The following is a 26,063-nucleotide window of genomic DNA, read 5'->3' as shown; positions in this document are numbered from 1 at the left end:
TTACGGCAGAAAAAATGAGTTTTATAAGATCTCTGAACCCTTGATGCATGTAAAAATACAAAAAAATCAACCAGAAAAGAACAAACTCTACAGTAAGAAAAAAATTCACCTATGTACTGTGGCATGGGCATGGAGATTGTTTACTTGTCATTGAACCCAGCTTAGAGAGCCAGTTTTAGCCCACCAATTGAGTTTTGGTTGGACAAAAAAACATCTACTATAAAAGAACATTGCAATTTTCCTATCAAGGACAAGGATTTGGATATGTGGCGTGTACTTTGTTAATCTCATCAACTATTTCTACCGAAAGATGGATTTTCGAAGCTTCTAGAACCTCCTTTAGTTGTGAAGTTTTGGTTGCACCGAACACTACACTGCCAATAAGAGGATGACCCAGCACAAAAGCTGAATATTGCATTGCAACTGCTGGTTAGAACTTCTATATATAAATATAAAGAAAAGTGGTATCATTTGCGATGCCATGTTCACCAAAATATAGTTTGTCATTATATTATGGACAAATGGTTAAAGAATTTCAATCTGCACATGATTGGATTATACTATAGTCAGTTTGGTCACAGAACTTGGTTTAACAAAGAGACAGAAACTATATTATTAAATGATTGTTGATCAAGTTTTGATTTCATGTTATAGTTTACGAGTTTGAATAGCGCATGCAACGGATATATTCTGAACCGCTCGAGAGCTTAAGACATATAGTGAACACATTAAAACCAGAGGTGTATATATATTTAAATACATACAAGTGAAGTTTCAGATGACATACCAATTGCAAGACATGCAGGAGAAATGCCATACTTTTTGGCAATACCGATGTATTCCTACAAATAAAATTATAGTAGTTGTCAGTCATCAATTCAACTAATGAAGAAGAATGGGTAAGCAGAACCACGAGCCCAAGAATTTGCCACCGAAAGAACCCCACAGAAGGGCAAGAAGATATCGAGGTCAAAACCCATAGAAAAAAAAAATTATTGAAGAAAAAAATTCATGATATCAAGTGCGTACTCGTAAAGATCCACCTATGATAAAGGTCGACAATAATAGGTTCCAACAAAGGTCCCTCTCATTAATATCCATGATAGTCAACACATTGGAGCATCCTCCAAGAGATCCCGTTGACAACCAATTCCACACTCACAGAAAAGGTCAATTTCAATCTCATTCCCCCGAATGAGAAGCTCTTGATCCCATAAAATAAACTAGAAGTCCAATGGAGATGCCGTTTGAAAATCCAAATGCAAGAAGAAAACAAAGAAGAAACCATGGAAGTCAAATCAATCTACAGGGTGGGACGTAACAATGAGCCCCCCTCAATAGCACCATGAGGTTGGATCTAATGCCCCTCTTAGAGGACAAGAATAGTATGATCAAAAAGAGTATTCAAGTTCCTCCTCAAAAGATGACCAACAAAAATGAGGAGAAGAAGAGGAGCCGTTATTCATCTAACAAAAAAAAAACAAATGCAGCAACAAATGAAGGCAAAAGACAAGAAAATCTCCCAACTCAATGCCAAGGTGACCAATGCAATGGCACGAATGACCATGATGATGCAACTGATGTTAAAGAATACTGTCAATCATCCCGCACCTGTCCCACTAGCTAATAATCATGCATCAAGCAATGCTCTTATTAATTCGCCAACTCATATGATTCCCCGAGTCTTGGGAGTATGGAGCGCATACCTGTTAGCGGCGAATGGCGCACCATGGCGCAAAGGTCCCTTTGGAGCCATGGCACATAGCGCACGGCGCGGCATGCTATTTTGAGCGCTGTGCGCCATGGCGCGCGCTATTTTGCGCCATCGACAGTTATGAATTGGGGCGTACTTATACGAAGAAATGAAACTGATCATCTTAGTTAAGTGTTGTAGAGATAAGGATGCTCAGGTGGATGAGTGACTTTAATCTTAGATATAGGATACGAAACGAGCATATATGTTAAAAAGTTGGAGTAGCTCCGGTGACAAATAAGATTAGAGAGAGTTGTCGTAGATGGTTTGGTCACATAAAACGATGGCCTTCCGTTGGCCCGGTAAGGAGAGTAGATGTATTAGATTTGACTTATGTTAAGAAAGTTAGAGGTAGACCTAAAAAGGCTTGGTTAGAAAATATTAGAAATGACATTTTTTATTAGATTTCAATGAGAATTTGACTCTTAACATGACATAATGGAGAAAAAGGATTCAAGTAGCTGACCCCACGTAATGCGATAAAGATTTGATGTTGTTGTCATTGTGTTGAAATATATGCCTCTTATCTTCAAAAACTTTTATTCAAGTACTTCCATATGAGTAGGTTTTCCTTTCTAACACACTATCAGATATTTTTTTTAAGTTATTAAGTAAAACTAGCAAAGAAAACGATGCATACTAGAACAGCAGCTTTCATAATAGGGTTTGAAAGATTGTATCTCGATTCACCTTCAGAATACTTTCCTGCCAAAGAAAAAAAAGGCAAAATTAACACATTCAAGCACATAATATAGTTGAATTGAATGTATCATTGTTGGCTCAAAACCTTTGTATATATTGAATCTTGCATCATTTGGGCCAGCATCAGTAGAAAAATATTTTCCTGAGAGTATTCCCATAGCCATTGGACTGTAGGCCAACAAGCTAATCCTGAAGAGTTTTCAATGAACAAGAGATTGTAATGTTAACAGACATGCATTATCACAAAATATGTGATTATAAACAATTGACACCATAAGTAAACACCGGCAATATGACTCAAACTGTCTAAGAAATGATTCTCAGTCAGCCCACATCATCATCCAGTAGAGTTAAAAGATGATTTTCTTCATTATGTATGGTAAGCAATACAAACGAAAACTTCAAACTCTACAACATGTTCTCAGTTTCAGTTGTTTCCACAAAACTTAATAATGCTATTTAGTACTAAGATACAGCTACTAACTTCTCTATTTTTGAATTAACCTAGGCATAAAGCATCTGGCTTTCATGGGACATTTACCTTCAGATAATCCTACATCCTTTCGTGAAAAAAATGCTTAAATAATTTTTCTTACAACAATTAAGCTAAAAGAGCTTATATATTCTACCCATGAACTAATTGAATAAAAGAATAAAGCCTTAAATAAGTGTGTCAACGATGAAATAATGGGAATGTCAAGCCATTCGAAAGTCAAAAGAAGAACAATGGTGACGGTTGATTGGAATTTATCAGACATCCGAAATGTTAATGCACACAAAATGAATAAAAAACTTTCACATCTGCTCCATACCAGAAATAACCAAAAGGTAGAGGACTTTTAGGGCATATCATTCATACAGAACAATCTCTTCTTGCACACAACAGCAACAACAACAACAACAACAACATCAAGCCTTTATCCCATGACGTGGGTCAACTACATGAATCTTTTTTCTCCATTGTGTTCTATTAAAAGTCAATTCTTGTTTAAATCTAATAAGGAAAGGTCATTCCAAATATTTTCTAATCAAGTCTTTTTAGGTCTGTCTCTATCTTTCTTAACATAAGTCAAATCTAATACATCTACTCTCCTAACCGGGTCATCGGAAGGCCCGTTTTATGTGACCAAATCATCTAAGGCGACTCTCTCTAATCTTACTTCTATTGGAGCTACTCCAACCTTTTCACGTATATGCTCATTTAATATCCTATCTCTAAGGGTGAAGCCACTCATCCACCTGAGCATCCTCATCTCTGCCACACTCAACATAGTGTTATGCTTCTCTTTTAATGGCCAACATTCGGCACCATAAAGCATTGCAGGTCTCACCACCATCTTATAGAATTTTCCCTTGAGTTTGAGGGTACTTTTCTATCACACAACAAGCCCGATGCATTCCTCCAATTCAACCATCCAGCTTGAATTATGCTAATAATATCCACATCTATTTCACCATCACTCTGAACAATAGATCCAAGATATCTAAAACGTGTACTCTTATTAATAACTTGATTGCCCAAAGTCACAATCCCCTCACTAGGTCTATTACTACCAAAATTACACTCCATATATGATGAGGACATCGGAAGATCAACGGCTACGATCTAGAGCTTATTTTCTTTTATTTTATTTTATTTTTATGTCTTATGTACTAATTTATCTTAAATTACTGTTTTTCCTATTTTACCCTTAGGAGTGGTCATGTGGTGTTGTAGCCCGAAGGGCATTTTAGTCTTTGCTATTTTTCTTTTCATTAGGCCTATTTATAGGCTAACTCTCTTGTATTGTAGGATGATGATTGATTAGTAAAAATTCAGAATTCTCTTTATCTCCCTCAATGTTGAGTGTTTGAGAGAAGAAGGAAGACTCAAGGTGTGGGCAATCGCAATACCCGTCAACCTTTGGAAGAGTCCAAGGTTCGCGGTTCTACGATCTCTTTGTGGGTTCTTGGTTCTTTATTTTAGTCTTCATCTTCCTCTTCCCTCTTCCCCTATACCACCGGCAATCCCCTCCCTTTCTCTCCAAATCGATGGCCTCAACACCTCCACGTGATTCCCCATTACCCGCCGCCCCTCCACCTCCTTGCCGCCGGCCACCTAGGTCCCTCCCACCATTCATGATGATTTCCATCATCATTACCACTTACCAAAACTCACCCAAGTGATTTAGGAAGATAACTCATCAATTTGAAATTCAAATTTGAATTTCAAATAACTTCCTAAATCGACATAGCTATATTTGGAAAGTATCTTTATTTGAAATCAATTCTATATCATGAATTTTGAAATTCAAAAAAAAAATCAAATTTCTTTTGATTACTTTCCTAAAATAACTCCTATCAATTTAGGAAAGTTTCCTTTATTGAATTCAATTAAATACTTGAATTCAAATACTTTCCCTAATGATACAACCCAATTAGGAAGCCTCCCTAATTTAATCAAATCTGAAATTAAATCTCAGATTTGATTTCAATCAATAATTGAAATCAAGGGCCCACATACATCGAACCTAAACGCTTTCCCCTCCTTTCCCTATGGCCAGCCTTCACTCTCTCTAGCTCTCTCCACAAACTAATTAACTCACACTAATTCCCTCCCTTAAACCTTCCAATCAATCCCTAATTCCATCTCAACGCTAGCAGCTGACCCTCACAGTTTCTCCCTCTTGGTTTCTTCTATTCTTTGGTATTACTGAGTGCTGTCCCAGAATTTCAGAGAGGACAACCTATTGTCCTGCACCACGTGAAGGTCACTGCCAGCTGTTCAGCATCCCTAGTCTCCCCACAAGTGCTGCCCAAGGTTCTGTCCACCTCGAGGGCTGCTGTCCTACACTTTTCAGCAAGGTAGTTTGATGTCCAGGTTGTTGGAACGGCCCCGCTTGTTGTCCAGAATTTCTGGATATTGACAGATTGCTGTCCCAGGAATTCTAGTAAGAAGAACTGATGTTAAACCCTCCGGGAATCCCCTACCTGCTGTCCCGAAGTCCGAACTCCAATAAACATGGATGGTTGCTAAGCCTTGACGACGGTGAGCTAATCCTCTAAATCATTTACCTTAGTCGTCTTCGGTTGTGGTTTTACTTTGATTCACTAGGACCGTGTTAATTCTCTCCGCTAAAGTCTAGTATATTAGAGAGTTAAGTGAGGGATATCTCTTAGTGACTAATCTCATTGTTAGTTTAGGGATTATCGTTGAAAACCAACTACGAACGCAATGTTAGATTAATTGATTATTTTACTACCTTAACTCCTATGCATGTGATTAGCCTAAGCTTGTTTTATCGCCTTATTGTTTTATCTTAGCATTTAAATCGGCATAAGTTTTATTTAATATTGTTTTTGAAATGTTAAGCGTGCAAATTTCATTAAGTAACTCATCTTTGCATGCAAGTTTTACATCAATATATTCCGTTTTAGATCTTCTCAAACCAAAACCTTTAGACCTACAACCAAACAAAAAATTTAGTCTGCCCCAACGAATGTTTTTCAGGAAGAAACTCCAATCCTTATGTTAGTAAAGCGTGATTGACAGTTTAGAAAACAAAGGCACTGCCTAGTCTATATCAAGTGACTCAAGAAAATTGAAATAGTTTATAAGGTTTGAAGTTATTTTATTTTTCCCCAAAAGGAAACAATTTACAGGTGTTAAGTTGAATGGCAGTCTATTTTTGAGATGATGGATGCCAAGAGAAAATAATTCACATGTAAGATTTGTGTCGGGCAGAAAAACCATAATGAAAGTTATTTTAGCTCTCTGACGGATCAAAGAGTTAAGAAGAGACACATCATCTCTAAGATCGATGTTGGATCATTGCCCCTGAGGTGGTGAACAGATGGATGGATCCTTCACGTTTTGATATGTGTTGCCAAATATCAAAATTAGGCATTGGATAGCTTAAAGATTAGTATCAAGTGTGATTTGAGCTAAACGCAAATATATTGCTTGATATTTAAGATCATCATTTCATTATTTGGATTTAAAGGGGCTTTCACACATCTTGAAGTGATTCCATGGATGTGATTAAGTACTATCGCCTCATCCTACCCCAGTCAAAAAGTGATTATAAAAGCAAGAACCATGACACCATTGTATGAACGTTAAAGATAAACTAATATATTTTTTATATGAACGTATTAATTGCCCTTATACTATAAGTTCCTTGTAAACAATCCAAAATTATATCTACAAGATGGATCATGTCATAAGTTTTCAATAATTATGGTCCAAGAATTTAGCCTTAATCTTATTAGTCCACAATCACTTCTATAATATCAACGTGGATATCCTCTTTGACTTGTGGATTGAGATTCATAAGTTGACCCCATGGATGCAAAACTTCTACATTTGATACCTGAAAAGTATCCTTTGACTTGTTCTTGCTTCTATGAAGCTTGTTTTGATGTTTAATTATAAGCGGTCTTCCATTTTTTCGTAAGTCCTATTGAGTAGGTCCAATTTTAAGCTCGATCCATTTGGCCCATTTTCCATGGGCTTGATAAGCAAGTTGGTTGATTCATGTGCAAATCACCCAAGTTTGGATAGGCCAGGCCTCAGGCATAGTTCACACTCCATGGGCCTTGAAGGTGATAGTCTTGAGCTAATTCTTGCATGATTTGAGCTCATTTTTGTTGGTGCAAAGACTGAAACAACAAATTTTGGTGTTGACTCTCGCAGTTTTGCATGTGATCGCATGAACATTTGTTGGAGACAATTATGGGGCTGCATCTTATGGGGGGAAACCCACTAGCAGTAGTCATGCTTGTTGTTGTCTACAAGTAGATATTGAAAGTTTTGGTTGTCAATTACTTGTGGTTATAGCTAGAAACCAACTAGTACCAAGTTTGATAACGATTGTTGTGTAGCTGGTTTTTGCCAACAAACAATTGGAATTCGATGTCAGGTGACCACCAACAGGGTTTGTTAGGAAAGGGTCTCTTTTAAGGAATTGTGCTATTCTTCTTCCTTCCTCCACCATTTCTCCAAGATTTTATTGACTCTTGGTCATTCTCTTCTCTTTTCTTCTTTCCTCACACATAGAAAATTTGTGTTGTGGGTTGTGAATTTCAAAGACATTTCTCTTAGATAAGAGCAAATAATAATTAAAACTATTAGCCACAAAACAACGATAGAAAACGAATGAGGGGTAACTACGCTTAGGTCAAATCGCAAGCTAGAAACATGAACCACCAAATTAAGTTAGAAATCCAACAAGATGCAAATCAAGTAGCTATTCAATAAAATCTTCAATCTAACATTGAGATAAGCAACAAAGAAAGTAAACTCAAATCCTACGTTTACTAAGCGGAGACAGAGAGCGAAGCACGAAATCTTGCTTTTAAATCACCACCTACAAGGTTAGTGGATTAGGAAAATAAGCGAATAGGGGAAGAAGTTCACCCTTGTCAAGGTCCGGAAACAATTTACCACTGAACGTTGGCAAGTTGTTCTTCGAGGGCTTCGGAAAGTGTGAAGATGATGCGGTCCACGTATTCTTCGACGGAGTTGTCAGTTTTCGGGTTGAAATCGAAGGTTGACCGGAGAATGTCAACGACTCCTTGCTCGTTATAAATGAATCTGAAATCAAGATCAAGATCGGCCATTCATTGGTTCCGAGGAGTTGAAATGTTTGAAGACGTTCGTCGTGGCTTCCCTTGAAGACTCCTGTTGAGAGGGAGGGGTTTGTCTTGCAAATTCAAGAGGGAAAGAGGGAGAGTTGTTGCCGGCCAAGGGTGAGGGTGTGGAGCAAGACTTAGGTTCAGATTTTAGAAGAAAATAGGTGGAGGGAAATCAAGCAATTGTTTCCCTAATTAATCCATTTAGTTTGGAAAGGATTTGGGTGTATTTAGGAAAGGGTGGGGGCGGCTAAGAGGGAAGGAAAGTGGATTTGATTTCTTCCCAAAGAGGAATAGCTTGAAGTTGGAAAGTAATTAGGAGGTGGGGACCCAAGGAGGGGGCCGGCGGCATGGAGAAAAAGAGAGGGGTTTGGGGAAATAAACTCAAGCCTTCTTTAATTGTATTATTAAATTAGGAAGGCCCTAATTAATTCTCAATTAATTTAAAAATTCAAAGAGCTGAAATTTGGTAACTTTCTAAATTAGGATTGGTATTTTAAGTAACTTTTCAAATTCAAATAAATTTGAATTTGTAAAATAATTGAGTTACCTAAAATATTTTTAAAACCCAATTAGGAAAGAGGTAATTGCAAGCATTAATGGAGAGATACCCCAAGGGGGGGATGGGCTTTGGCTTGGGGTTTGGTTGGGAAAAGGCCGGTGGTGGGGTGGGGCTTGGGTAAGTGGGCTAGCGGTGATATGGGCCGGCGGGTTAGGGTGGAGAAGAAGGAAGATGTGATACGACGAACTAGCCGCGAGTCCAGACTCTTCAAGGCTGATGGGTGATACCAATCCCTTCAAGGGATATCTCTCCAATCTTTCTCAACCTCTCACAAGAACTCAAAACACGAAAAAAATTTTATCATTCATTCATTCATTACCCATGAAAAGAGAACATAATGGCTATATATAGCCTCATACAAAGGACTAAAAAATAAAAGACGACGATGCCCTTTGGGCTTACACATGACCGCCCTTAAGCAAAGGGTAAAAAGGAAAACAACTAAAGAAAATACAAACATAAATAAATAAAAGACAAATATATATGACAATCTTAAAAATACATCGGCGCGATCGTGGCCGTAGGTCGGTGGCCACGCCTCTAATAGACTTTCCAAGCTCCGATGTCCCCATCATCTAGCTTAACTATTTCTTTTTCTTTTTATTAATGGGGAGACGAGTGTGTTCTGACTCAAGTTAGAGATATTTAAGCAATGTTAGCCAAGAAGATAGTTTATCTTTGATGGCGGTACCACTTGCCAAGCAATGTATTCGTTTGCCAAACAAAATCAAATAAGGTTGGCAAGCCTCCTTCCTGGTATTTTCTAATATTTGAAATTGAAATGTTTATGATGGGAGTGGTTTTCTCTAGTAGCATTTGAGCTAATAGAAATCTGTTACCTTTTTTAATGTTTCTCTTGTGCAATCCCCTTTCAAGGCTAACCTACATTATTGTTGAGTTGGCAACTTTCTTTTAAGGCCGATTTTTTTAAGGCTAGCTCTGATGCTTCAAGAATTGTGAAAGCTTTAAGTATGCCACCAGGAGCAAAGTACCTTACTAAAGTAAAAAAGTAAAAGCTATGTTTTCCATCAACGTAGCACCCAAGAATTAGACAAGTATTTTTTCTTTGTTTGAAATGACTACAATATTCCAAAGTGAAGGAGACTCTTACATCAACTGACTACTTTAAACAGATATGAGAATGATATGATGGCTTGCTCAAGACAACCAAGAATATAAAATCATTGAGGAAGCCTCTATTTAGGATTCATCACTTTGTAAATGAGGAGTGTTTATTAAAGAAAGGTCTCTCTTCTAATTCAAAGAGACATAATGATCACCATCTAAGGAAGAAAAAGGAATGATCATTAGTTCTTCAAGTTGAGCTACCATATAGCAATGGGATTGTAAAGGAAGGGCAAGGCGGTGTTCGACCTATAAATGGAAGGGAAAGTTCTTTCTAGCCCAAAAGAAGATGAGAAATCTATCAGTCCCTAGCCATTCTTCCTCAAAAATGAGTGTTTATGTTGATGAAGAAAGCCATGGAGATCTGATGATGACTTTTAAATCTAAGACTAATAATAATACGGGCATTTAGTTGCATGAGCCTGCAAAACCAAAAGTTCTCACCCATGTTCCTTTTTGATGGAGAGGAGAATGGTAAATGTTATGATGTTAAAAGTTTTTTTTTTTTTTCTTTTTTTGTGCATCGTTTTAATGATGACAAAGTTCATGTCTACAAATTGCATTATTTATTTTTTTTCCTAGACAAATGTAACTCTGAGTTTGTTTAGGTTCAAAATTTTAAAAGACAAAAGAAGGATATGTTGGAGGAGTTCTTGAAGGCGCACGATGAGTTTGACTGAAGACCTGGCTTGTGTTCACGGTGAACTAGCAAGGAATATGGAGAAACTTGTTGCCAAGAATTCTTAAACTATAGACAGTTCATTTTCAATTTACCAAAAAAATGAGAACTTCCCATATCAACGGAAAAATCAATTTACCGATCCACCACCACTCCTCACAAACCCACCTCCACCTGTAGCCGAACTTCACTTCTCCTCTCTGCCTCTCCATCTCTCCACTATACGCCCAGCCCTCTTCCGTCTTCCCTCCGCTCTTTTCTTAGTTCACGTATAGCAAGCTGCACTGCTCCTCCACATCAAACTCCCTCGCCTCACCACAGCAACCGGCTTCCAATCGAATCCCCTCTGCTCTCCATTCAGCCAAACTCCCTAGTCCTTTCCAACACAGCAGCCAATGTCTACTCTCACGCTGCCCCAATCGAACTCCGACCCAAAGCACCAGAGACCCGATCCGCTTCCTCCCCTGCTCCTTTGATTCGATCAATCCTTCACTGTCAGCGGCGCTAAAACTAAAATGTATATTTTTTTAATTACTTGATCAAATGACAAGTAATGAATACCCCGCCGTTGTATCATTGATCTGACTGGGAGAAGAATTTGATTTAAAGACCTCGCAATGTTGTATTTTAATCTGGTCGGGAAGAATTTGATTTGAAGACTTCGCGTCGTCGTATATTTGATCCGATCGGAAAGAACCAATGGCAAGTGTCATCCCAACCTCCATTCGCAATGGGGGGACGCCGTGAGACTACCTGATTTTCAAGGAATATTTTATTTTCAAATTAAATAAAATTAATTATAAGCAACATGTACTTAATTTGAAGACCTGAGTTGTTGTATCTTTGATCCGATCAGGAATACTTAATTTTAAGACCTCACACTATTATATCTTTGATCCGGCCAGGAAAAATTTGATACGAAGATCTCACGTCGTCGTATCTTTGATCCAATAGAAAAGATTAAAAGGAAAGTGACTTACCAACCTCCCTTCGTGGTGAAGAGACACCAGGAATACCGAATTTTCCTATGACAAAAGGAACCTTTAAGAATAATCTACTAATTTAACAATGCAATGAAAAGAAAACTTAAATGACCATCGAGAACAAAAAATGAGAACATTGAAGCACAACTCGATGCTCTGATCGAAAAATATTGAGCACAAGCAAGGAATCGGACCTAAATTAATATTCTAAAATCTTAATGAAATTAAATGTGATTTGTAAAATCAAAGAACTAAGTGAATTTGTAATGGAATAAACAAAAGAGCTTAGTCATATTTATAATGAACATGTAATGTAAACAGCAGCTCACCTACAGGCATTAACAAAAGGCTTCTAATAAACATGACTTGTTTATGAGCATAAATAAGGACTCTTAATGTGCATAGAGGCTCACTTACAGGCAACATTAGAGGACTTCCACTTAATGCAACTCACTTACAAGCAACAACAAATGATTTGTTTTGAAAGCAATTTGCTTATGCGTAATATTAACAAACTTATAAAAACACTACAATTCATCTGTAAGTAAGAGTAGGGAATTGGTAGTGCACACAACTAGCCTACAGGCAGCAATAGGAGATTCGTAGAAAATGATGTAACTCACTCACAAGTAAGAGCACAATCTCCTAGTGCCTATTGAGCAAACATCCTCTACGAAAAGTGCTAAGTGATAACATAAAGGAGTCAAAATGAACTAAACAATATCTCTCCTATATACAACAACTGAAATCTAATGCGCCTACACGTCACTGGATCCGCGACACTCGCATAAGCGGACAGAAGGCATTTGTAGACCCCTAAATGAAATCTTGTGCACACTCCAATGACATTGCAAGGAAACTTCATTGGAAGAATTTTGAACATGTACAAAGACCTATGCGTACCTTTCTTGGTGTGATGGGAGTAGAAGATCAAGCCATGGTATTTTCACCATTCATACACACCTTTCTTGACATAATGCACCAGCCTAGTATTCCCTCAATGCCCACTACATAGGGTGTGATGTTAGAATGTTGCATTGTTGCTGACAATTTCAGTGACAATACTCAAAACAGAACGGAACGAACTTAAATGACTTTTGGATCCAAACATGACTAAAGTAAAAAAAATAGAATTGAAAATAAACATTAAATCCCAATGCTAACAATAAGATTAGTCCCTCTGATGAAATCCTCTCACTCAACTCATTAAACTCTAGGATTAAGCGGAGAACAATTAACAAGATTTCTTATGAATCAATTAAACCACAAAATAGAGTAACTATGGAAATAAGGATTACGGAAAGAGTTCACCACAATTTCAAGCAGTAACCAGCGGTGGATGACCTCAAATCAGCCACCTCTGTAATCTACGAGATTTGGACAGCAGTCTAGGATAAGTATGGAATTTTGGACAGTGGTTGAGGCCTCTCGGGTGAGGGTGTGGTGCAAGGAAGCCTGCAGAATTGCTGGACAGCAGCTACGACGTCATCCCGGACAATTATGCTTGCTGATTTTGATATTAGTGGATAGTGGACAGCAATGGTGATCTCTCCAATTCACTGGACAGCAGTTGTAATGGCAGAAAAAACCTGTAACAGCCCTTGGAGGGTTTCGGGACAGCAATCGGGGTGACTTCAGGTCGCAGAACAGCGAGGAAACTGGGTTGGTTCTTCTTGGTAGCAAGCTGTGAAGGGGCAGACCAGCAAATTGGACATCTAGGACAGTTGGAACGTGGAACTCTTGTGCAGGAATTTAGTGGCTGCAAGAGGAGTTTGGGAATTCTCCACTGAATGGACTAGCTAGGGTCGGCACTTTTGATGGGCATTAATTGGGTGAGCAATACAGGACATTTAGAAATCTGAAATTAAATTCAGCTTTAAGTGGATTTGGGGGGAATTAATTTGAAAATTCAAATTAATACATTAAGGACTAGGGGCGGCAATTAGGAGAAGATTGGGGACTGATTTAGTGGGGATTTGGGATTAAATTGGAAGAGAGAGAGGCCCAATAAAGAGGCCGGCCACATGAGGGAGGAACAAGGTGTCTAGGTTCGTTGTATGTGGGCCATGAGGATTAAATGTTGATTTTGATTAATGGTAGGGATGTTTCCTAATTTGAACTTGATTAGGGAGGGAATTATTTGAATTCAAATAAATATGCTTTCCTAATACGAACAGTGGTAAGTGATAACATAAAGGAGTCAAAGTGAACTAAACAATATCTCTCCTATATACAACATTTGAAATCTAATGCGCCTACAAGTCACTGAATCCGCGACACTCGCATAAGCGGATAGAAGGCATTTGTAGCATCCTAAATAAAATCTTGTGCACACTCCAATGACATTGCAAGGAAACTTCATTGTAAGAATTTTGTACATGTACAAAGACCTATGCGTACCTTTTTTGGTGTGATGGAGTAGAAGATCAAGCCATGGTATTTTCACCATTCATACAGACCTTTCTTGACATAATGCACCAGCCTAGTATTCCTCTCAATGCCCACTACATAGGGCGATGTGCCGATGTTAGAATGTTGCATTGTTGCTGACAATTTCAGTGACAATACTCAAAACAGAACGGAACGAACTTAAATGACTTTTGGATCCAAACATGACTAAAGTAAAAAAAAAAAAAAATAGAATTGTAAATAAACATTAAATCCCAATGCTAACAATAAGATTAGTCCCTCTGATGAAATCCTCTCCCTACTCTAGGATTAAGCGGAGAACAATTAACAAGATTTCTTATGAATCAATTAAACCACAAAATAGAGTAACTATGGAAATAAGGATTAGGGAAAGAGTTCACCATTTTCAAGCAGTAACCAGCGATGGATGACCTCAAATCAGCCACCTCTGTAATCTACGAAATTTGGACAGCAGTCTGGGATAAGTATGGAATTCTGGACAGTGGTTGGGGTCTCCCGGGTGAGGGTGTGGTGCAAGGAAGCCTGCAGAATTGCTGGACAGCAGCTATGACGTCATCCTGGACAATTATGCTTGCTGATTTTGATATTAGTGGACAATGGACAGCAATGGTGATCTCTCCAATTCACTGGACAGCAGTTGTAATGGCAAAAAAACCTGTAACAGCCCTTGGAGGGTTTCGGGACAGCAATCGGGGTGACTTCAGGTCGCAGAACAGTGAGGAAATTGGGTTGGTTCTTCTTGGTAGCAAGCTGTGAAGAGGCAGACCAGAAAATTGGATATCTAGGACAGCTGGAACGTGGAACTCTTGTGCAGGAATTTAGTGGCTGCAAGAGGAGTTTGGGAATTCTCCGCTGAATGGACTAGATAGGGGCGGCACTTTTGATGGGCATTAATTGGGTGAGCAATACAGGAAATTTAGAAATCTGAAATTAAATTCAGCTTTAAGTGGATTTGGGGGGAATTAATTTGAAAATTCAAATTAATCCATTAAGGACTAGGGGCGGCAATTAGGAGAAGATTAGGGGCTGATATAGTGGGGATTTGGGATTAAATTGGAAGAGAGAGAGGCCCAATAAAAAGGCCGGCCACATGAGGGAGGAACAAGGTGTCTAGGTTCGTTGTATGTGGGCCATGAGGATTAAATGTTGATTGAAATCAAATCTGAAATTAATTTCAGATTTTGATTAATGGTAGGGATGTTTCCTAATTTGAACTTGATTAGGGAGGGAATTATTTGAATTCAAATATTGAATTGAATTCAAATAAATATGATTTCCTAATTGGTAGGATTATTTTAGGAAAGTGATGAATGATGGATTTGAATTTTGAAATTCAAAATTCAAGGGTTATGGGGGGAAGGAATTGGCGGTTTAGTGAGGAAAGATGGTCTGGACAGTGGAGCTAGGCGGTGGGGAGGGGTGGTCGGGACTAGGTGGGCGCGGGATGGTGGGAATAGGCGGCTGGGAGGTTTCGGGGTGGGGAATAAGGGGGCGGCCGGCTAGAGACAGGGAGGTGGAGACTAGGCGAATCTCAATAGAAAGGGGTCCTATTTTTAAAGTGCCCCCAAACTCCAAAATAAATAATTATGGGCCTAACTTATGTTAAAATAGGAAAATTCATAAAAAAAAAAAAAATTATTTATAAAAATATTCAAGTGAAATCTATTGTCCAAAGATAAAACCAATAATCCATCAATCCACAATCATTTATCTAGGGTGATAACTTTGATATTATATTAGCTCACAAAAGTGTCAGTATCATATCAAATGTGTCACTTTGTTCACTCTCAAATAATCTTTCATCGTAATAACATGACAAATACCCACTAATTAGATGACTTTACCGCCAAATTGCACCACTAAAAGTCATAACCGGATAGTTCATCATAAAATGGTGTCATTATATTATAATCATGATCATAGCCCGTATGTTCCTCAATGGCTCCATATCTTTGAGTTGTGAATCATACGATGCACTTGATAGCATATAAAACTCTTTATTATCTAAAGTCGACTTAAAGTTTTGGGTTTAAGATCCCATCAAAAAGCATGCACCCTGGGTCCACAAAGTCCCATCCAATGAAGCAGCTCATGGCAACAAACAAGATCCTCGATCAAATTAGGTTGACTGCATCTTTTAACTAAGCAAGAGTCTATGAAAATCTGGGATGATAAAAACATGTGATCATGGCTAGTTTCGTCATCATTCCTCTCATCATCGGAAGAAGCAACTAATGGCAACAAACAAGATCCTTGATCAAATTGGGTTGACAGCATCCTCTAAATAAGCAAGAGTCTATGAAATCCAGGATGATAGAACCAATGTGATCATGGCTAGTTCCTTCGTCATTCCTCTCATCATCTGCATTAAGCTAAATGTGGTAGATTTGCTCTATCTTAATCTCAACATTGCTCTTATTCGCTAAGCACTTATCTCCCATTGACTAACCATAATTGAAAATTCTCTCTCATCATCAAAAGCAGTAATTAATAATGGGGGCCTGCACGCATGGGAATCCATGTCAAGTCCTCGTAAAGTGAGGGTTAAATCTCTAGATGGTGTATTATATAATCTAATCAGTTTACAGAAAATTGACCAAGAAGTTCCATTCTCAGGAGAGCCAATCACAAATTTTTGGAGCCAGCAAAATCAATATTTTATTTTAAAGGATTCTAATTCCACAACATAAAAGTTGTAAGAATCTTTCATGAGATTATTTATAGGTGCAATTTTTTTATCAGAGGCAGGGAATATGTAACAAGTAAGAAAAGAAAATGATAAAATATTTTACTAATTTTCTTAAAAATATATAACAAATTAAACATAATAAAAAATTCACATTAAAGATCTTAGCCTTTCTAAACAAGCCAGATAGAGAAGAGAATGGATCAAGTTACGGATTCTTAGAAGAACCTTACTTGAAGAAGAGTACGAGGCTAAAAACTATAAGTCGAAATATAAAAAATATCAACTGCCAACAAAATCAGAAGGAAAAAAAAATGCTTTTTTGGTTTGCCAATGAAAGCAGAAAAGCATAGCTTCCAGTCTATAAGAATTCTTGAAGTTGTATGACACAAATAAAGCAAGACGGATTAAAGCAGCAAATAAATTGTACACAATTAGAGATAGGAAGATGAAAAAAAAGGTCACCTTTCATGATGGCAGCATTCAGCTAATCCTGAGTCAAAATTTCGACAGAGTAAGTTGTAGGAGTTCTGTGATAGTAACTCATAAATTACCTTTAAAAGCTAATAAGGGATAGAAATATGTTTTATTGACCAACTAAAAAAGAAATGAGTTTCTGACCTGTAAGGACACTATCTTATGGTTCAAGTTAGCATCTTTAGCAATTTGAAGGAACTTCATCACCCCATATGCAGTTTCATTACTTAAACCTATGTATCTTATCTACAAAATTGATTGATATGTTATCATATAGTCTGATAATGCATCCAAAAACAAGCTATATCAGTGCAAAAATAAATCTAAGAGCATACCTTACCTGCAGAAATAGCTTCACCAAGTGCATCAAACTGTTCCTCTATCGGAACAGAGTTGTACTGATAGTTTGGACTATATTCCGTTTCACCAAACATGGGAACATAACTATTAATACAGAAGAAAATTGAACTTAGAAGATGAAAACTTTGAAAAACATGCGTTGAAATGTAGAAAAATCAAGGAATAGGATATACACTAATCAGCATAAGGTTGACCTAAATCAGATATTGCAGCATTAAAGATTTACTGATATATACAAGCGTGCATACCGGTCAGGCCAATGTATCTGATAGAGATCAATGTAGTCAGTCTGCATCCTCGACAAGCTGAATCAAGTACAAATAATCATTAGAGGTATTAATGAATCATGCAATATCTCTTTCAGGGGAAAAGGAATAAATAAAATCAAACTATTCAGTGGAATTTGTCCCCTAATCAAAGAAATGTAAAAAACTAAAAGCTTTATCCATGCCATAACTCGTAAAATGCTCTAAACAATCTAGACTTCTCAACACTCACATTTAAGAGAGCAAAATCCCAAGAAATTTTAGCATTGAACTTTTTTATCCTTTTTTCCACCTACCAACTAATCTCAAACCAGATTCAACCATCCAATTATCAAAGCTTTACAATGTTGCCTTATCAGGCATCCACAATACTGGTACTTATCAATCAGCATAACATAAAAACTTAAGTGTAAGTCTGATGAGAACATCCACCGTACATTTAGACATCGGCAGGATCGTAGATCGACAGCTATGATTCATAGTTTTTATTTATGTGTTTTAGTGCATTTCTTTTATTTATATTTCAGTTTTTCATTTGTACCCCCTATGAGGGATTTGTGTCATGTTGTGGCCAAGGGCATTTGTGTCTTTTACATTTTTGTATTTTGGAGGCCTATATATGAAGGCCTAGTCTTTGTATTATTTTATAATGATGAATTGTTAATGAAATTTTATTCTACTTGTTTGATCTCTTAGTGAGTTCATGAGAGGAGAATGATCTCTTTGTGAGTTCCGAGATTCCCAACATCTCTCTGTGAGTCCTTGGGGATGAGACACTTGAGGTGCGTAGCTTCCTTGATTTTTCCAAGTCTTTCTCTTATTTTTCCCGGCCCTAATTTTCCCCTCCACAAAATCCCCCTTGCCGCCGGCCTCCTTGGGCCGCCCAAGCCGCCGGCCACCGCCCATCTACCCCCCAACTGCCGGCCAACACCCACCTCCCCCCCCCCCCCAGCTGCCGGCCTCCCTCCACCCATTTCCCCTCCCCACCTCTCTACCAGCCGTCCTCCTCTTGGGATCAAAATTTTGAAATTCAAATTTCCCACGAGGCATTGATAACTTCCCTAAAATAAGTCCAAGATTTTAGGCAATCTTCATAATTGAATTTCAATTCAAATTTAAAATTCAAACGATTGCCAATTACTTGCATTTAAATTAGGAAACTTCCTTTTTTATAAAATCTAAATTTTAATTCATATTTTCTTTAAACATTTGATTAGTGTGTGGGCCCCACTTAATTAGCCATAATTCCCATCTCCCCTCTCTCTCTATGGCCGGCCTCTCTCCATGAGCTCTCTCTCCAATTTCATTAATAGCCCCCCTCATTAAACCTCCCTAATTACCTCCCACAATTCCCTCTCATCTAAGTTAATTCCCTCAATTAGAATTTGAATTTTAAATTCAAATTCATCCAGCCAATTCTACTTAATCTGAAATTAATTTCAGATTTATAAATCTTACACCAAATCCTAATTAGCTCTAGCCGCCCCCTTCACCAACTCCTCCCACCGAGCCCTCCACCTCCCCTCTCTTCCCCTTGGTTGATCCTCTCACTTGGCGGCTTCCACCTCCACCGCAACACCTCACCCACCCGCCACCTCCTCTCCCTCTTCTCTCCATTGGTGCTCTCTAATCGCCCGGCAAGAATGCATGGCAAATCCGGAAGTTGATCACATATTCATTTACGATTCTCAAGAGGAATTCGACATCATTCAATCACCGTTCTTCGATCCCATATTTGGGTCCGAAGGCACCGTCGAAGAATACGTGGAGCGTATTCTCTATACTTTGGCGGACGTCATCGAAGAGCAACAACCTACAGGATCGTGGAAGATCGCAGGACGACCACCCGTCTCTCCAACTCCGACCAACTCTCCATTGATCAGAACCTCTGGCATCCTCTATCTGCAGTGGCATCACTAGGTTTGCTAACTTTTGTACTCCGCTAAACCTACTTCCAAAGAATGATCGAGAGGGAAACTCTAAGGTGAAAGTTCTAATTATTAAGTGGTGGATTATTGTTAATCACATATTTGTTTACTATCTTCTTGCCATTATTTCGGATCGCTCTATTAATCTAACGTGTAACCGCATGCTAGAAGCAAGTCCATAACTACAAAAACTAAAAATCCTAACTTAGTGAGTCATTAATGTTATAATTTCATTGCGGAAACAAATTTCTTAGTATATTTCTTTTGTGTTGAACTTGCTTCTCTTTCAATACTATATGGATTCCCTTCTCTTTATTGTGATTGTGCCCTTTTTGAGAGTTTTTCCTCATCTTTTTGGAAGGTTTGTGCCCTAATCCGAAAATCATCAAAGTGCACAACTCTTGTGATTTTAAAATGGGAATTCATTGCTTTTGATCTTGTTTTGTTCCTCTCATCTACTTCTACGTGGAATTGTGCTTTTTGAGAAGAATTATTCTCTTCATTTGAGGGGAATTAGGGCAAAATCGAATTTGAGAAACCCTAGGGCGTATCACACCTTTACAGTCACAAGCCGTACGCCTACGAAACCAAGCAAGCAGAAGTGATGGATTTCCTACCAAATTGATGATTTGCGACAAGTGTATGAGCACTTGCTTGCAATAAATACAAATTGGCTTGTGAAATGCTACAATTAATAAACAATGATCATAAATTAAGAAAATTCCTTGGCCCAAAAAGGTGCTTGAGATAAAAACAAGCATCATAGACAACTTATAGCTAAAAAGAAACCTGCTGTCAATGGCTGCTAAGATGTTGCCAGCATCCAGAGACTTGGGCCCCCCTCGAATCCAAGTCATCTGACCAGAAGGCCCGGCAACCTGAAGATGGGCAAGATTAGCATCCTCAAACCAGAAAAAAGAAACAGCAGAAGCAGGCTACTAGGTGAGCTCATAACTGCCCAGCTAATAGAGGAAACCTCGAATATGCAGTTATGCACGAAACAGACTAATGCCCAGGATTCAACTGTGATATTTGGCCATGTTGCAAGTTTCTAAAAAGAGAACAAAATTTAATTGTGGATATAAGACATGGAATTGGGAGAGCAAGGCGAGTTAAAATCAGTAAAAAGGATGGTTGATATCAAATATAAAGAATGGTAAGGATAACATTTATGAAATTTTAAGATGATAAGTTAAAATATGTTTTTGAATTTGTTGCTTGCTGGAATTTTCACGACGATTAAAGGAAAATTTATCATCTCAATGTTTCATAAAAATAATGTCCACACAAATGAATGACTAGCAAGACACAAGAAAAAGAGGATTTTTATGTGGAAAATCTTGAAAATGAAAAATATTGAGCCTAGCCCAATTGAAAAGAGTTTTGCTACTTAGGTTAAATATCGAAAAGATTCACAAAGCTTCTCCATAGCTGAAGGAGGCAGGATTACAAGGCCTAAATAATTGGGGTTGTCTAATGCGATGGAAATAGATTATATTGGAAGGTGATGTAGTTGAAGTGTAGATGATGAAAGATGATGGACTTCATAATCAACTGAGAGCAAGCACACTATGGGGAGCAACAACCAACATGCAACGGGGGACATAATATCAATTGGCATCAATTGACAACAAGCAGTGACAACCTCGCAAAGATAGACCTCAGCATTGGTCAATAGCAATCAACGAACAAGTCACAACAAATGGGTAAAGGTGAGCATTGGTATTTTTATGGTAGACAAAAAAAGCTGACGGGTGATAGTGAGTGGCTGATGTCGACATACAATAGCATGCAAATGTCCATCAAACATCGTTGATGGGGGACGAGAACTGACAATGTTGATGCACGATGGGGGGGTGAATGATGCCGACATACCACAGGGGATAGATAACAATAACAGACGATGAGTGACAAAGGACGTTGGCGGTAGATGAAAAATAGATAACATCGACGAATGATGATATATTAATGATATTAATAGGCAACGATGGATGAACAAAGGTGGATATTGGCATAGGTAAACATGTGACGCTGGATGTCAACGTCAATCAATAGTGGACTTGTGACAAAGAAATTGGAGTCAACCGTCAATGAAGGGGGTGGTGGATTAGGATATAAAATTATCTATATTTTTCTATATCAAAAATCCTCTTAATATGTAAAAAATATTTATGTATAAATTTCAAGATGGGTATTCCAGTCATTTATGTTGAGATCCTAGACACTCAATCAAATAATCAACCATTATCAATTGAGGTTTTTGGACATTAAAGTGCCTTAAAAAGATAAAAATAGAATGATCTTGGATGCTTTAGTTTTTTTTTTTTTCATTGAGGCACTCATTTTGACTACAAGCACACAATATTTGAAGAATGTTTGACCATCCAAATGGCTTGACAAAGTTTCCAATTATGCTTATAAGTGTGTGATGTCAGCCCATCAGGGCTCCGATCAAGTCGTTTCAATATCATTGGGGCCTTCTAGCCAAAATATATCTTTACAGTTATAAGCTAGCTGAAAATCGAACTCATAAAATCTAGTAATCAAATTCAAAAGCTTGGGTCAAAATACATTGAGGCTTTGAGATAAGAAAAATTGTGTAAAAATATATCTTGATCAAATGAATTTTTGGGGGCATATCAGTTGCACAATATTTTTAATCAGCTAAATTTATGACGGAAAATACTCTAGGTCAATAAAAATTCGGGACATAAAATTTTGGAGAAATCAAAGGCGCATTCACTCCCAAAATGTCAGCATGGATCTCCGCTTGGCATGTGAATTGAGTAAATACCCTTTAATCTCAACCATCAGTGAACTATGCACATCATTAAAAAAAATTGTCGAAATTCAATCCAAATTCCTCCAAAACAGCTCAAAATTATTTGTAAAGGCTCTGTTATTGTGAGTGTTATGCTTGTTCTCCATTCGAGGTGATGTTAATGATCAATCTAACAACAAATGATGGGAAGTTGTTTCCATACAACACCAAAATATTATGTTTTGGAATATTTACAGCTAAGAATAGAATTTGATAAGGTCAACTAACATCAAAATCTCCCACACACAGATAAATGACCCATTGAGAGAAGATAAGATTTTTTATGCTGAAAATTCTTAATAGAAAATACCACAAGGTATGCCCTAGTCGAATCAATTGCACCCATAGCTTAAAGATTACAAAAATTAAGCCTCCTCCACAACAAGAGAGGGCTAGATTACAAGACTTGAATTCTTGGGATTGCCTCTTATGATGGTGGTGATGTATTGGAAGGTGGTGGAGTTAGCTGTTACATAGTAAAAGATAATAGAAATCAACGTCAACTTATGGCGAGCGGGCTATGATGGAAGTTGATGTTAATAGATAGCGAGCAATAATAAATGGGTAGCAGCGGATTTTAGCATCAATCAATGGTAGACAAGTAATAGTGAGCATCAATGATAGTGGACGACAAACATGCCAAGGTCAACGTCAACATCAAATTAGCATAAGCAGACAGTTGTGGGTGGAGCTTTAAAATTCTCAACAAATCTCAAACTCCACTATGCTAAAAAACCTCCCCTTAATGTGCAGAATCAATGCTTATTTATAAATTTCTAGAGGGGAACCCTAGATGCTACGTCGCACAATCTAGAAAGGCCTCCTTGACCATTTAATATTTTGGTGAGTAATCTTGGACTTTTTTAATTCTTCCTGTCGAGGTACTTGTTTTTATCATAAACATGCAAAATTCGGATAATGTCTGACTCTCCAAATGGCTTCAAGAAGTTTCCAATTATGCCTTTGATTGCTTGATTTATGCCCATTTGGACTCGATCAATATTCATAGCATGATTGTTCAACAAGTTTTACGTCATCTATCGACTGCCTAACACAACCCTCCACATTTTTCATCCAAAATTTGGGACCCGACAACAGCATTAAGTGTTGCAAAGATGAGAATGCTTGGGTGGATGAGTGGCTTTAAATTTAGAGATAGTGAAATGAGTATATACATAAAAAGGTTGGAGTAATTCCAGTCGCAAATAAGATTAGAGAGCCTCCTTAGACTGCTTGGTCACATAAAACATCGGCCTTCCGATAACCCGGTAAAGAGAGTAGAAGTTTTAGATCTAATCGATGTTAAGAAATATAGAGATAGACAAAAAAGACTTGGTTAGAAAGTATTAGAAATAACATTTTCTTATTAGATTGAAATGAGAATTTGAATCATAATAAGACAATGGAGAAAAGGGATACATGTAGCCGACCTCACATAGTTGGTGTTGTTGTTGTTGTTAGTGTTGTTGTTGTTGTTGTTGTTGGACTCGATCAAGATGTTATTGGTATTTGGGACTGTTTCAACTGTAAATTTGCTAAAAACAAAATTTAGATGATCACATAATCAATATTAGAATTTTATTATTCAAATATTATGGTTCTTTGACAAATAAAAATTGGCCAAAATTCGTGCTTGATCAGATGAATTTTCTAATAGCATATCATAACTAATAATTTCAAGACTTGCAAATTAAATACTGTCAAGCAAATCTCCCTTTTGACATTTCATGAACATTTGCACAAAGATGGTAGCATGGATGGAGAAATTGATTGATGAGGCGTCTAAATGTTACACTGTCTTAAAATTCCTTGTTTTTACACGCATTAAAATATTTGTCGAACCATTGCAAGGATGATGATGTTTCAAGTAGATTTCTCCCAAAACAGCTAGATGGACATGCCCCAAAAAAGAAATTTTTGTAGCTTTCAAAAATTTAGCACAAGCAGAAGATGCCCAAAGTGAGATGGATTTCTCCAGTTAGACATCTCATAAAATTTAGCACAAAGATGGTAGCATTATCTAAGAAAGAAATTGACGGGGGAAAATAACTGTTACACGCTCGCATAAAACTTCTCAATTTTACGCATATAAATCGATTTCTCGACTCACAGCAAGGAAAATCGATGTTACAGAGAGATTTCTCCCAACAGAGCAAGTTAGACCCATCCGGAAAAGGAAATATTACGCACCTTAGTGGCCAAGACTACGCGATTTCGCGGAACCCTCCGCTGCCTCACCCAAAGGCCCAGGTACTCCTCGCTCCGTCCTTGTGTTTCTCTGCGCTGAGGCACCGGATACCTTAATCAGCAAAACAAAACCAAAAAAAAAATGCGTCACAAAACAAAACGGAACACTGATGAACAATCTAGGACTAGTCAATCCTCGATTATTACATCTCAGCGCTGTCAAAGAAGTTGATACCGGCTTCCAAAGCCTCGTCGAGAAGGCGGTAAGACTGTGGAAGTGAGTTCTGTTCTCCAAAAGTCATGGTACCTGCAGGCCAATGCACAGCGAATTCGGTTAATCTCGACGTCGAAGAGGTAAAGAATGCGTGCGTGTGACTGAGAGAGACAGAGAGAGAGAGATAACCCAAACAAAGCCTGGACACTTGTAGACCGGGAGCAAGGTTAAAGAGGGGAGGAGCCATGGCTCCGGTAAGCTTCTACAGTAGAAAGAGGCGAAAGCTTAAAGTGGCGTGAAGAAGATTGAACCAACAAGGGCTGTAAGCCTGTGAAGTTCAATGTTGATATCATGTGTAGGGTGGGAAGGAGCTCTGATAAGGTCAGCGATGGCGCATTGTCGTTTCCTGTAGAGCTTGTAGGGATGGAAGGATGGGTCAGTAAGACTATGAGAGCAAGAGGTGAAGTGGTGAACCATGCGAGAAAACTTTGATAAATTAGATTTTCATTCATTCAGGGCGGAGAGAAAGGGAACCAGGGGGCACGACGCCCTAACAAATTTTTAGGCCTGTTTATTATATTATTAATATTTATTTTCTATTAAAGTAGAAGCATAAATAATTAATCATTTTAATATTTTTATATGACAAAAAAATTAAGTTAAGATATTATAATTAAATTTAAAAATGATACATTAAAAGTTTTAGAATTTATTTCAAGACAAATATTATATGAATTGAAATAACTTTTTCTGTAATAAATAAATTCGTATAATATATATTTTTTTAAAATCATTAATGTTGGTTCTAAATCCATATGAAAATTTGAGGGAACATCCGAAAAAATTAATTTGTTCCATGTTTAAAAAAAAAAATTCCAGCTCTTCCACTGTATTCATTAGTACGCCTAATAATGTGTGTATGATATTTATTTATTTATTTATATTTTAGTTTTTTTTTATTTTATGCATTGCGATAATCATTTTATAATCATAGCACTCATATTTTATCGCATATGTGCTTAACACGTTATATCATAAGTGTAAAACCCCTCTGAAGCTGATTTTTTTTAGTGTTGTTAGTCCGGACGAACTGAAGAAAATTGTGAATAATCTGTCAATTTCGTCTGGACGATCCTGTAAGGGTCGGGACGAACCGAACAGAGAGCATCGTCCAGGGACGAAACAAATTGGAATTAATTTTCGTCTGTACAATCCGTGTCCAGAGGAGTTCATCCTGGGACGATCTGGGAATCGTCCTGGACGATCCTGCTTGATAA

The 26,063-nt window shown here is 37.7% G+C and overlaps 1 protein-coding gene across 5 annotated transcripts; it reads right to left on the bottom strand.

Annotated features, from left to right (window-relative positions):
- On the bottom strand, nt 1–25,324 carry LOC110101641 (protein tas-like). 5 transcript variants are annotated; one of them, XM_020829624.2, is made up of 13 exons: nt 24,976–25,324; nt 24,780–24,879; nt 24,576–24,684; nt 20,354–20,442; nt 17,619–17,675; nt 17,346–17,454; nt 17,155–17,256; nt 16,999–17,063; nt 11,415–11,459; nt 2,541–2,644; nt 2,394–2,458; nt 788–842; nt 1–405 (listed from the first exon to the last, which is right to left on the bottom strand). In XM_020829624.2, exons 1-13 carry the CDS (start codon nt 25,031–25,033, stop codon nt 245–247), a joined length of 1,119 nt encoding a protein of 372 aa, XP_020685283.1. In that variant the 5' UTR covers nt 25,034–25,324; the 3' UTR covers nt 1–244. The 5 variants fall into 5 exon arrangements, with proteins under 5 accessions (XP_020685283.1, XP_028553435.1, XP_028553433.1 ...); XM_028697602.1 differs by having other exon boundaries at nt 1–369; XM_028697600.1 differs by having other exon boundaries at nt 24,576–24,663.
- Nucleotides 25,325–26,063: the final 739 nt, after the last annotated feature.

This window comes from Dendrobium catenatum, unplaced genomic scaffold (genome assembly GCF_001605985.2).
Source record: "Dendrobium catenatum unplaced genomic scaffold, ASM160598v2 fragScaff_scaffold_976, whole genome shotgun sequence".
Lineage (NCBI taxonomy): Eukaryota > Viridiplantae > Streptophyta > Magnoliopsida > Asparagales > Orchidaceae > Dendrobium > Dendrobium catenatum.
The sequence above is the reverse complement of the archived record's forward strand: the minus strand, read 5'-3'. Positions and strand labels throughout refer to the sequence as shown.

What these genes read in the sequence shown, in the direction of transcription:
- LOC110101641 (XM_020829624.2), bottom strand. Translation starts at nt 25,033, where the DNA reads ATGGCTCCTCCCCTCTTTAACCTTGCTCCCGGTCTACAAGTGTCCAGG. An exon ending in ATAAGATAGTGTCCTTACAG is followed by an intron (nt 17,064 to 17,154) that starts GTCAGAAACTCA and finishes TTACTATCACAG; the next exon opens with AACTCCTACAACTTACTCTG. An exon ending in TCCTGCATGTCTTGCAATTG is followed by an intron (nt 406 to 787) that starts GTATGTCATCTG and finishes TGCAATATTCAG; the next exon opens with CTTTTGTGCTGGGTCATCCT.